We start from the raw sequence: 12,874 nt of genomic DNA on the forward strand, positions 1-12,874 counted from the left end.
TAAAGACCAGCTCCAGTGATGTTGTAAGACATATAAAACGCTCTGCTCAAAATAATAAATAGTGTCTGATGTGTTTTTTCTGCAAAATAAGTTTAATATACTTGTAAAAATCCTCCCAAGGCATCTCTTACTTCTCCCCCATTAAAAATTCCTGAATCCACCCACTATGCAAATTTGTACACTGCAGTTTAAAAGCAGACAGGCTCAGCCATGGAGATGACTGCTTATGTTTTCCTTGATATATCTTGTAGCACATGAAGAACCCCACATGGAGATGTTTACAAGTTTAAACACTTGGTTTTCACTGGAGGGAGTCTTTAACTAAGAAAAAAAAAACATTGGTGAATGGTAAAGTTTTCCTGGAAACTTTGTAAATGGGTTTTAAGAAGTAATTTCTTTCTAAGAATTGTTGGAGAATGAGGCCCATTGTACTTTATCAGTAAGTCATTTTGCAGCACCTTCTGAAGCTCTTAGCTAGTCTGGCTTTCATTAATATTCTCTTACCTCCAACTGCTGAAGCAGGGACTTGCCCTTCTTGTTGATCTCATTAATGAGAGTAAATACTGCTATTTTGATCTCGTGTTCCACCTTCCTATGCGTCTCATTCAGCTCTTTCAACCTGGAAGAAAAAAAAATAGCCTCTTGATTAAGTCACAACAGCCACCAGTGCACATGCTGACTGTTTGTCAGCCCACTGACATACAGTAACTGAGGAAGCTGGTGATGAAAACGCCGTACCTGCTTTGCACCTGAGAGACAGAATAATGGACGTAGTTCTTCTTTTCCTGTAGTTTGGCGACACTGGTCTCAATGATGCCTTTCTGGTTCTGGAAAGCCTCCTCTAGGAACTGGTACCTGAGAGTTAAAAGTTCAAACTATAGTCATCGACAATAATTCTACTCAGAAAAAAAGATATATATATAAATATGGTCAAAAATGAAGTTTTTAGGGATACTTCAGGATTAAAATAATGGGCCAAAATCACACAGTCAGATAAGAAAGAACCATGCTTTAAGCTCCTTTAAAGTGAGGAACTTTCGGTTTGTGTTGATGTTGGCACATCCTGTGGACAAACCTGTACCTCTTCTCTCTTTGCTGATTATGTCCTGTACATGCTGTACAAGTGTTTATTTTTAAACAAAATATCCCTGCTTTCTTTAACAGCCATATGTATCAATCACATAAAATTCTTGCCCTGGAAAAAATAAACAAAGGCAGCATGCAGTTAATCGCGTCATCTAAAACCTACCCCCCACCAGCAGTTTCAGGCATTAAAAATAACTATATAGAAATAATCAATCTTGTCGCTGATAGTCTGGTTTGCTTTTTTTAGATCATATAGTATGATCAGAATTCATTTCAGTCTGTTTCATAACCAGCAAAAAACTCCTCACAGGAGCTTTAAATGGTAAATGGACTGTACTTATATAGCGCTTTTCTAGTCATTGCGACCACTCAAAGCTGCTTTTACACTACATATCACATTCACCCATTCACACACATTCATACAGTGATGGCAGAGGCTGCTACGTTAAGTGCCCAACTGTCAATCAGGTGTTGTTGGCTATGCCACCGGGAGCAATTTGGGGTTCAGTGTCTTGCCCAAGCACACTTCGACATGTAGCCTGAGGGAGCTGGGGATCGAGCGCACATGTCTTAATAAACTTTACCAGGAGACTTGTTGGTGACAGTTGTGTTACTGTTATGTCATCAACCATTTGTCACAATGTTTAAATGTATGTTTAATCAGCGTGATCAGCCACATATCGCTAACCGCTAAGTGAGGGGAATACACCCACTGAAATGCCAACTGGCGTAACTGAACGCCTGCCTCAATCAGGTCATTTGATTAACATCACGTCCTCCGATGTGACTATTAGTGACTATAGCAATAGCGACTGTCAATGCAATATATCATTCAGTCCTAGTTCAAAATCACCATTGTGCTCAAGATCGTATATTTTGTTTTATATGAGGAGCTTACTGGAGAAACAGTGATTCTGATGGTACACCAGCAGATAACTTACAGCTACTGTGAGGAACTTTTTTTGTGTCGATCATGCCGACCCCTTGGGACAAAGCTGTACATCTTATCTCTGTGTTGATCATGTCCTCTACATGCGCAAGTAATGTTTTCTAACAAAAAAATGTTTAGTTGGCTCCCTTTGCACCACGTTTGGCCTTGCAAAGATTTTAAGAAACAAAAGCACAGACCAAAAGGTGTGATCTCACATGCTAGATCTACTTTATTTAAATTAATACTGTTAATTAGTATGTGATATGTTGTGTTCCTACTGTTCATCTTTGAAGTGATCAGCTCTCTGTACATTTAATGTAAATGCTATCGAAATACTACAGGGATGTCTCTCTCTCTCTCTCTCTCTAATGTTTGGTCAGCTGTGTCTGGATCTATTGCTGATGTGTTGTTGTAAAGCCCTTTGAGACATTTTATGCGCTGTGAGTCTAAAAAACAAAAATGGGTGAAAAAAAAAATCAGAAAGGACTACATTGTTGTCCTTGCATCACTTCTACCATGGAGGTGCCAAATGTGACAACTTTGTCAAACTGTTTGTTTATACCCAACACATCTTAAAACCTGATGGTCGGATTAGCATATAGGTTGGTGTGCACATTCACACCATACTTAAACATTAGGTGGCTGTGTGGGTCAATGTGAACTACAGTTCTCAAGCATGTTTCAGCTGTCTGCAGCTCATTATAATAGTCTGCTGAATTTAATGACTGCTAGCAGAGTGGAAATCAATGGAAAACCTAACCATGTTTTCTTGAAAATTCAGTGGTAAAACTAAGTATATTCAAACTAGGTATGGGTCATGCATTTTGAATAGTCATCAATTTAAAAAAAAATTCCTAAAGTTCAAGCAACTATTATCTCATATTTAAAAAAAAAAATTTCAATCGTTTTTACTGGTGCCTAGTTGTGATGCAGTACTACCGCCTCATGGTGGCTGCAGCGCATCTGAAAGCTGTTTGCTAACTGCCATTAAATAACAAAAGAAGAAGAACGCATTAGGTCCACATGCCGGTAAAATAATTTGCAATAACAGTCAAATAATTCACAGTAAATATTTAGTAGTATTTTTGCTTGAAATGTCCATCCCTAATTCAAACTAAGCGCATTCGAACTGTATTTTAAGCCCGACACCGTTCCACACTGTTAGCTAATTTTATTTTATTTTTTTATTTACTTCATTCTTCCTTTATTACCTCCTCAGTCATCTTCATCATTTCATCCTTCAACTCCCTCTTCAGACATTAAATATGTCAATTCAGTTTAGCCTCAGCTGTTCAACATACATTGAATCATTCAACATCTGTCATTCAACACACAGCAACTTGGTCAGCGCCAGCTTCTTTCAACCTCTTTCATACATTACTTATATTCAGTCAAATTTCAAGCCCAGCATTAGCATTTTAGGGCCAGCTCTTCAACAACATGTACCACATCTTTTATACATTACTTATATTCAGTCAAATTTCAGGCCCAGCATTAGCAGTTTAGCGCCAGCTCTTCAACAACATATACGACATCTTTCATACATTACTTATATTCATTCAACTTTCAAGCGCAGCATTATCAGTTTAGCAGCATTCAAACTGCAATTACTTCAGGAATTGCATTTTCTAGATAGTTACGGTATTTCCCAGAGTGGAAGCTTTGTACACCAGGGAAGTTTTAGTGTAAATACCACGCTTATTTCTTCATAAAGGCTCTGCTACACCAGTTATTTTTGGTCTCACTTTAAAAAAACAGGCCGGTAAGGTTTTTTTGGCATGCCTGGAACGAAAACAAAGTGACACCTGTGGTGCACTAGCCTAATGTGATGTGCTTATGAAGAACCAGGAGCCTACGCTACATTAGCTTTACTATGGCAGAGGGGCCGAGCAGCGAAGCTTTACATTCACCGCATTTTTGAGTGAAGTCGGCAGTGTGGGGGCATTTCGGGTATACCAAGAAGGACCAAGGACTTATTCAAGATGACAGATCCCCCATCTGCAAAACTTGCCACAAAAAAGTTGCAGCTTAAGTGTCAAACACTTCAAACTTGATGCAGCATCTGTGGGATCACCACCCAGCACTACACTCCCAATGAAACGATGCAATATTACAATGAAACATTGAGCTTGTAGGAAATAAAAAATAAATGCATCACTTCAATGATGTAGCAGTGAAAGTTGTGCTTTCAATGCAACGTAAACAAACAGCAGTAAAGCGGCATGTAGTCTATGGAAGATAAAACAGTCCTCTCAAGGGCTCCAGTCAGTGACCGTTTCACGCTGCACCCTACCGTCTGTGTGGAGTAAACGCTGAACTGGTAGGTTAATATACCAGGAGTAAAACAGTAACATGACATCAGGTGCTTGTGGACTTCCAGCACTATACCATGGGATTTAACACATTGCAATTAATGTATTAATAATGATAATAGTAATGATAATAATAATAATATATTTTAACTTAAACCTCAAAGAAACAACATTTATAGTCAGGATTCTCCCAGGTTATATTAATTATTAAAGATAGAGCATTAAAAAAGATCGGCATGTTTGACAGTGGATGACAATAACACTTCAGTTAAAGTATTATTTATTCTTTAGAGGGGAGCAACAGTTTCAGTCTAAAGGGTTTCCCACTCAAAATGGAAAGATAAGACTTTTTGTTTATCTTTATTTATTATTTTTGGACTATATTATTTCTGTTATAAAAGGCAGCAATAAATGGCATATTAACATTTCTAAAGACTGTTCATGTGATTTTATATATTAGAAATGTTGTGAAGTTAATTAATGCATAATAATTGGGATAATCGTGAAACCACAATTATTCCTCTGACTATAATCGTACCATCAAAATCTCTAATCGTTGCATCCCCACACCAGGGAGGATGAAATGGCCGGGTCAGGCCCGAGGGGCCAGGGACCAAGCTGGCAAATATCCACATCTGTACTGAATTAACCCTCCACTTGATTTATGTGTGAGTAAACATATGCTATAACTTGTAATGGATTATTTCCTAGAATTAACCACATTCTTTTTCTCTGTTTGTTAAAGAACCTTTAGCATAAAACTGTTAGAAACACAAGCTGGAGCGGGACTTTAAAAGGCCCATAACATTACTTACCCATAAAACATTGTTAAAGAAGCAGACAAACAGGAGAAGGCACACTGTGAGTGCTTAAATAGAGGTGTGAGATGTGTAAGTTGCTGTGCTACCTGTGCTCCTTGTGCTCCAGCAGTTGACAGTCTCGACAGGTCAAAGTGTCACAGGTCTCACAGAAAAGCTTCAGTGGCTCCTGCTTGTGGATGGGACAAAAAACAGGCCTCTGTCCTGATGCACCGACAGACTCTACAGGATGAGAGACACCCAATGATGATCAATTGGAAGGGGAGAAAATGAATAGACTGGCACATAAATCATAGAAACCAGTGAAGGAAAGACAAGAATGACAAAAATAGAAAAAGAAATGTTGTTCCAAAAGCCTCAGTAGTTGGGTCTAGTCAGAGCTTCAGGGTATATGGTGCCCCAGGCAAGAGGTACCATCTAAGCAACCAGACTCTGCAGCACTGTTACCATGGCAACAGCCTATCCGCAGCACCATGTTCCCTGCGCTTCAGCTAGGGTTTGTCTTACTGAGGCTTTTGCAGTTTTGCAGCGAACCTCGGTGGGTTCCTCACAGTGAGGGTCAGCCATCTTACCAGAAGCAGCGTCAGCGTCTTCTTTCGTGTGAATCTTGTGGTCCTTGGTAATTTTGACCCTTTGGTGAGCCTCTACGCAGGTCTTACACAGCCATTCTCCACACTCCACACAAAAGCCTATGGTTCCTGCGTTGTCCTCGCAACTTGTGCACACCTTAAATAGACAACAATAAGCCTCTTTAAGAACCTTTTAGAATCAAAGGCAGACTCATACTGTACATAATCCGGTGCTTTATGATCAAGCTCCTATGAACGTGTGCTCAAACTATCAAATAGTGTTTCATCAATACTGAGGCATAATTTTAATTACAAACACTTTGGGACAATAGAATTAATTTCCACTCCAGACTGATAAAAATGGCCTTTTTATAAATTAATTTCTTCTCTGTTTAGCATTTTTTAAATTATTGATGTCAGAATTTAATTTGGATTAAAGATAATCATCTTAAGCATGGCTCAGCATCTGACAGAGCTTTGAGGTAATTTTAAGCTTTCTTCAAGTGATACAGTTATGCTTACAAGCAAAAGTTTAGAAACCAGTGACTTATTATTTTTTTTAAAATCAATTATTATAAAAAATCTATTTAATGGGCCTTGAAGGTTTCCCCAATCAAACAACAGCTCTGTTTAAAAGATCTGCACGTCTGTGCTTGGTAGTACTTTGGAATTGTCATTGATTCGCTCAAATAATGAAGCTCATTTGATATGGGAACATTAATGCGCAATGCAAATTTTATATCAGAATAAAAGGTCAAGAAATGCAGAGTGTGATTTTTTGGTGGCACAAGGAGTGTCTGCAATCAAAACAAATTCTCCTCCCTTTGTTTGGATTGGAAGTAGGATTTCTTTTTCTTAGATTTTACCTCAGCAAAGCCCCAGACAAACCTGTGGCACAGGATCGACATCTTAATAAAATACTTTTGGCAGCTATGAAACAAGTTACGACACAATAAATTCTGCAGGCTTGTCTTTCCACTAAAAATTACCTGACAGCAATATTAATGATAAAATGTTTAAAGATTTTTTTTTTGGCTTTTTGCCTTTATTCGATAGGAAAGCTGAAGAGAGACAGGAAATGTGGGGAGTAGAGCGTGGGGGCTGACATGCACAAATGATCGGCAGACCGGGAGTCGAACCTGCGATCAGTGCGACGAGGACTGTAGCCTCTGTATATGGGGCGCCTGCTCTACCGACTGAGCTAAACCAGCGCCCCTAATGATAAAATGTTTAAATTAATTTTGTTGTAAAACACCATTAACCTAAGCAGTCTGTGTGACATGTAGTCCGTTAATTCTTGCTCAGCCAATGAAAGAATTCCAAAATGCCACAGTATTACCCAGGTGTAACTGGCTTAAAAAGGACAAAAAAGATGATGGGACTGTGATCTGATTCTAAAGACGGCAGATTATGGACTAAATAGAGATGGTGCATATTTAGATAAAACTGTCTTGTATCATGGACGGATACATCTGTTCTTTATCTTTGCTTCAATTGAAAATAAAGTATTTGAATCCCAAGGTTATGCCCGTACAAACAGAAAAGAAAAGCCTCTAAGGCGAGGCATTGATGTTAATACATTTCATACAAAACATTACAGCTTCAAAGCCGTCCATTCTGACATACCTGTGCAGACTTTTCATCAGACGTGCTGGTGGCCTCCGTGGTATCTTTGACAAAGTAGTTGTCAATAATGTCACTCTGTTTGTAGTCTTGGTGACACACCACACAGCGCATAACATTAACTGGAGACAGAAGAGACAGAAAATGAGATGGAAAAGGAGTCAAATGAGATTAAAAGGCCAAAAATTGGGTTACAAGTTAAATGCTTATTGATACTGCATTGATGTCTGATCTTTAAAGAAAAATGAAAGTAAAGCCAAACAAGCAATACCCATCAAGGACAAGCTCGTAAGCTTTTACCTGTCTTCTAAGAAGCCCCGTTAACTCTTGGCTATGAATATTCCTGCTTTAAACAAAAGAGGATTAATAAGAGGCTTTCAGCAGACTGTCTATGCTTATTTCCATAATTTCCTTTAGGTAAAATGCTGTTGTTATTAAAAAATCTTGGCACTGCAGATATCCAGTGCCTATTCATGGGAGCTAATTGATTTAGCGCTTTTCTCCAAAAGATTCAATCTCGTCATCCTTGGCATTTTTATTAGACTATTAAATCACATGGCCTAACAACGAGGAATGTTTCACTTAATCCCTTTAGTTGGCTTTGTTGATGGAATTGGTTGAATTACTGCTATAATCATACACCCCAACAAATAATTAGTTCAGCACATTAACTTTGTCACTCATTTTCTAATGAGATGCACAAGATTAAACTTCACATAAATAATGTAAATTGAGTCAGCATAATATGTTGCTCCTCCCCCCCTCATAAATCCATAAATCCTCCCCATCTCCAGCCGGCTGAGGTACAAACCGGTGTAAGCCAGTTTGAGCCAGTCTACACCGGTTTGAGCAGCACACAGCCGGTTTGTGTAAGCTCCAGCTGCATGGGTTCCTGAGTGATTGGTGGTGAGAGCAGCTGGATGCGGATTGCGTCGAGGAACCCACACCACCTCTAAACACACACACACACACACACACACATCATGAAAAAAAACAAATGCACAGCTGTCACTTTGAACTGGAGCAGCCCATGCTCAGCTGGGCCTCTGTAGATATATACACCCGCTAACAAGAATAATAACACAATTACAACCTTATTTCATTAGTTTTTAACTTTTTACAGGATTAGGGTTGTTTTTCTCTACCTTAATCAAAAGTATCCTCTCTGTTAAAGGACATATAAAGGGGAAGAAGGGCATACTCTAACCCTAATAACAGGTTAGCTTGACCAAATTAGGCTACTGCTTAGCCAAATATTAACCTAGTGTAAAACAAATGCTTTGTACCAGTACTGTAGTAAAATAAATAGCCCAAAGAGAGTTGCAACAACATCTTAAACTGGAATCAAGATAATTGTAAATCTCCCTGAAATGCAGGACAAGAAAGAGTGATGAGTAATGCCATGATAAAATAAAAATACTTTTGTAGTTATTAAGTAGTTCTGTGAGGTTTATTTACGTTTAACTCAGTGCATCAGATACTTAACATATCTTCAGACGCACCTGACAGGTCCTTCTGGATATTTCAAAGATACTAGAAGCTGAACAACAACATTCCACAATTCGATCTATTACAGTAGTACAGTTAGGAAATAGTGAAGTCAGTCATGTTCCCAGCATGCTCATCTTTTACAGTTCCCCATTTTATGCACTTATCTATCTTATCTCAACTATCATGGAAAAGCATTAGAACCTACCACAAATTCTGATATTATTAGTAGCTTGCTCTCCTCTAACCAGGTAAAGCACAGGGATTAATACAATCAATCAGTGGCCTGACCTTGTGCCCTTACTGGGGCAGGGTGACATAATTTGTAATCCTTTGTAAAAAGCAGAGTTAATCAATGCCATAAATCCAGTTACAGATGTTTGGTAACATGTAACTGCTGAGCTGAAAGTGATGAATTAATAATTTTCTGGGATGCTTTCACAAACATGTTGTGGAGTATTATTATATTAACTGTGAAGAAACATTTCAAACCCACCTCCCGAGTCTCACCCAAAAAAACATTTTAAGTGCCAAATTATTGACCCATGTCAATTTCAAATTATAGGGCTAAGTCAGATGATATTAACAGTTAATAGTTATATTAAATATTCCAGAAGCAATCCTTTGTGGGGACAGGCAGTTCTGTAAACACAGTTCAGACCACGTGATATTTAATCTGTCCTGAAACCAATACTAATGTAATTCCTGAAAACCACATTAAGACCATGTGACATAAAAACTCTCCTCTGAGACCATGTCTAATAAAATCATACTCAACATGATGGCAGGTACTTAAAGGGGGTAAAACACACGCTCTTAAAAATGGAGAATAAGGGTAATATGAGATGTCACCATGAGACACCTGTAAGAGTCCCTGCGTTTAACTTGAAATCTGACACCGATTTTGTGTAGACCGCCAGTGCTCTGGTCATTCTTTACACAGTATGTTTTCTGGCTCTGCACTGCAAAAAAATGTATTGTTGTGACATTTACCTACACATAAACCAAGTCTAGACACCTGTCAGTATGTTATCAGTAAAGTCGCTCTACAAAATATCAACTGATGACAGCAAAGGCTGAGGTTTATTGTCTAATGTGTACTTTTAAGAGAGAAGCTATGTGCAAACATATGTTGATTGAACAGTACAAAAATGTAGTGACAAATTTAGAGCCCGACAGATTCATTATTTGGTCAATAATATCAGCTGAGATGGGGCTTTCACAGATATAACCATATAGGCATACAAGTTGTTTACTAACAGAAGACTAGGCTTGGGGGGATTTAGAAATGATGTCATCATATCATTTGTCCAGCAAACCTTGCTAAGTACTGTCTGCAGCATATGTAGAAGAGCATCACACCTGAGCAGATGGTGGTGCGCACTAGAATTGTTTCACATTGTATAATGATGTTATATATTTGAACTTGTTGTAGAAGCAGCTTTCTGGCCATTATTGCTTTTTCAGATCAGTAATAAGAAAGGTCTATTTGTGTTCAAGCTCAGAAATTCACAAAATCAACCACCATACCAACCACCATAAAGTTTTTCTCTCTTAAATCAGTATCAGTTTAAAGAAAAACCCAACATCTCTCAGCTTCAAGACAAAATATAAATGTACTCTTGAGAAGTTAATGCACTTTTTCAGCCTGTTCTGTCAATACTAAGGGGAAGTGAAAACCATGCCAGTGCTATAGTTTTGCTTTTGTCTGGTGCTCTACGGATGAAACCTTTTGAACATCAGCTGAGCTGTTGTTGACTGACTCGTGAGGCTTGGCAAGATATCTGATGAACAAGCTTTCTAGGGCTAGGCAATACGACAATATGTATCATTAAAACAATATGAAAAAGGTCCATCGTATGCGCTTTTCTATATTGTTTCTATCGGGATTCCACAAAACCAGCAGCTGAACTGCTTTACGGTTATTCTTACATCATTTAAACAATGCTTTACATTCCAATCCTTGCACCTGGGAGTGAACCCGGAGCAAACCATGGACGGAGGTGCTGTTTATTAACATGGACATTACCGTGCAGAAAAGGACTTAGTACTTTTATTTGTCAAGTAGTTAAAGCTCCAGTGAGGAGCTTGTGGTCTGGTTTGGTTTTGTAGGTCATATAGAGTAATCAAAATTAATTTCAGACTGTTTCATAGCCATCACAATACTCACTGGAGCTTTAATTCACACACGATTATCCAAAAATAGGCTTTACCATGTGGTTATTTCATATGGATTAATTCTTCGTTAAATTACCAGAAAACATGTTATATCGTGATATATCATTCTCCAGATATGAAAAATCCTATATTGTGATATAGGATTTTGGTTGTATTGCCCATCCCTACACTGCAGTGGTAGATTATCAGTTTGACTACTCGTCCAGAATGTTTGATCAGAATCCAATTATGTTGACGCCATCTAGTTGTTAGTCATTTAGTGATTGTTAAGTCATTACAAAAACATAATGACTACATTTCTGGAGGGAGGGCAAATACAATAGGTATCCCTGAAAGATAAGCCAGAGTGCCATCGAAAATATGTCAAATTCACATTGTCTTCCTATTTAGCGTAGCAACACTGATGACTTAACATGCAGTCTGTTGCCATTGCTTGGGCAACATTATTGATTCAGCATTTAATATGATTCTGATGATTCCGTGACCACCTTTTGTTTACGAAAACTGAACTAATCTTGCTGGTTCATGTTCGCTACTAACTGCCGTCCGTTCGTCTGTTATGGTGACAGAACGGTTGGACCAACGAGTGAATCTAACCATAGAAACACCCGCCACCTTAACTGTCCAATGCAAAAGTCTGAAATTCATCTTCCTGGCAGGTAAAGTCTCTAACGACGACCAAGATGTCACTTAGCCTCTCAATTCCCAACGAAATTCAATAAACTTTACCACCTCACTTGCCTTAAGTCAGAACTTTTGACTGACATAACGCATCTTACCCAACACCTGGTGAGAGAGTACATGGTCGTTTAGAGTTAACGTTTGATCTAGCGAACGTTAACGCTGCTTACTCGTGAAACACTCACCTATGTGTGTGTCTGCTTGCCCGTGCGGTCCAGGCACCTGCACGCTTATCTGTCTATCAGGTTGCGGGATACATTTTAGGCAAAAAGAGTGCAGACAAGGCAGAAGTTTTGGTTCACAGTCTCGGCTCTGAAGACTTTGTTTACACACTGCGCACGTATCCAGTAAATTAATGGGCGCTGATACCGGTGTGGCCGCTGGAGCCGTAGGAGGAGGGGACATTTCAGTGGATAGTCCGCCAGCTGGAGCATCCCCAGCGGCCACGGTTTCAGCTGTCGTTGGTTCGTTATTGGTGCTGCTCGTTCCAGCCGGGCTTACGGCGTTGCTAACGCTACCATTGGCTTCCCCTCCCGCTCCAGCAGCCCCGCCGCTAGTAACGTCCCCTCCGTCGCTGGTGGGTGTAGATGCCTCGTTAGCGGTATCATGGGTCTCTGTTTCTTCGCCGCCCTTTGAATTTGCCTCTATAACTATTACCGCATTGTCGACTTTCGTCTCTGGCTGCTCATTATCTTGCGCTGAAGGCACTGAGTCCGAATTTACAGACGGTTCCATATCCTCCTCGCCTTTGTTATCCGCCATCTTCCTTCCTCTTTGAACCGCTGCACGTCCTGCGTAACTTCTCGAACCAGGAGTACGTATGATTACGTCGTGACGTCGACCAGGGTCTGACATCTGTTTATTTGCTAATTTGCTTGTTTACTTTTGGATAATGAACCATCTGTGATTTAGTAAGAAAAAATTCCTACACACTATGTTTCTATAGACGCAATATGTATAAACGGCAAAGAAAGATAGGACGTTTAATACATTATGAATAAATAAATAAAAGTATAAATACATAAATAAGTTATAAATCAATACAATAAAACGACATTAAAGAAAACAGTCAGGAACTGACCTACCAGAAACCAGAACAATTTAATTTGATCTGTGGTTATGTATTAATCATAAAATATTTTTCTTACTCAACTGACGGTATCATGACATCACGTGATACAACGTATT

At 39.0% G+C, this 12,874-nt stretch overlaps 1 protein-coding gene across 5 annotated transcripts in view; it reads right to left on the minus strand.

Annotated features, from left to right (window-relative positions):
• Nucleotides 1–12,448, minus strand: part of trim33 (tripartite motif containing 33) — a 30,224-nt gene extending 17,776 nt beyond the window's left edge. For all 5 annotated transcript variants that reach the window (XM_069660161.1, XM_069660160.1, XM_069660158.1 and 2 more), the window contains exons 1-6: nucleotides 11,872–12,448; nucleotides 7,343–7,461; nucleotides 5,720–5,873; nucleotides 5,237–5,369; nucleotides 739–855; nucleotides 505–619 (exon numbers count right to left, since the gene is read on the minus strand). In XM_069660161.1, the coding sequence (XP_069516262.1) occupies nucleotides 505–619; nucleotides 739–855; nucleotides 5,237–5,369; nucleotides 5,720–5,873; nucleotides 7,343–7,461; nucleotides 11,872–12,448 (1,215 nt within the window). The remainder of the gene's footprint in view (nucleotides 1–504; nucleotides 620–738; nucleotides 856–5,236; nucleotides 5,370–5,719; nucleotides 5,874–7,342; nucleotides 7,462–11,871) is intronic.
• Nucleotides 12,449–12,874: the final 426 nt, after the last annotated feature.

The sequence above is a fragment of the Semicossyphus pulcher genome, unplaced genomic scaffold (assembly GCF_022749685.1).
Source record: "Semicossyphus pulcher isolate SPU_LCO1_2020_fin unplaced genomic scaffold, fSemPul1.0.p SCAF_13, whole genome shotgun sequence".
In the NCBI taxonomy this organism is placed as follows: Eukaryota; Metazoa; Chordata; class Actinopteri; order Labriformes; family Labridae; genus Semicossyphus; species Semicossyphus pulcher.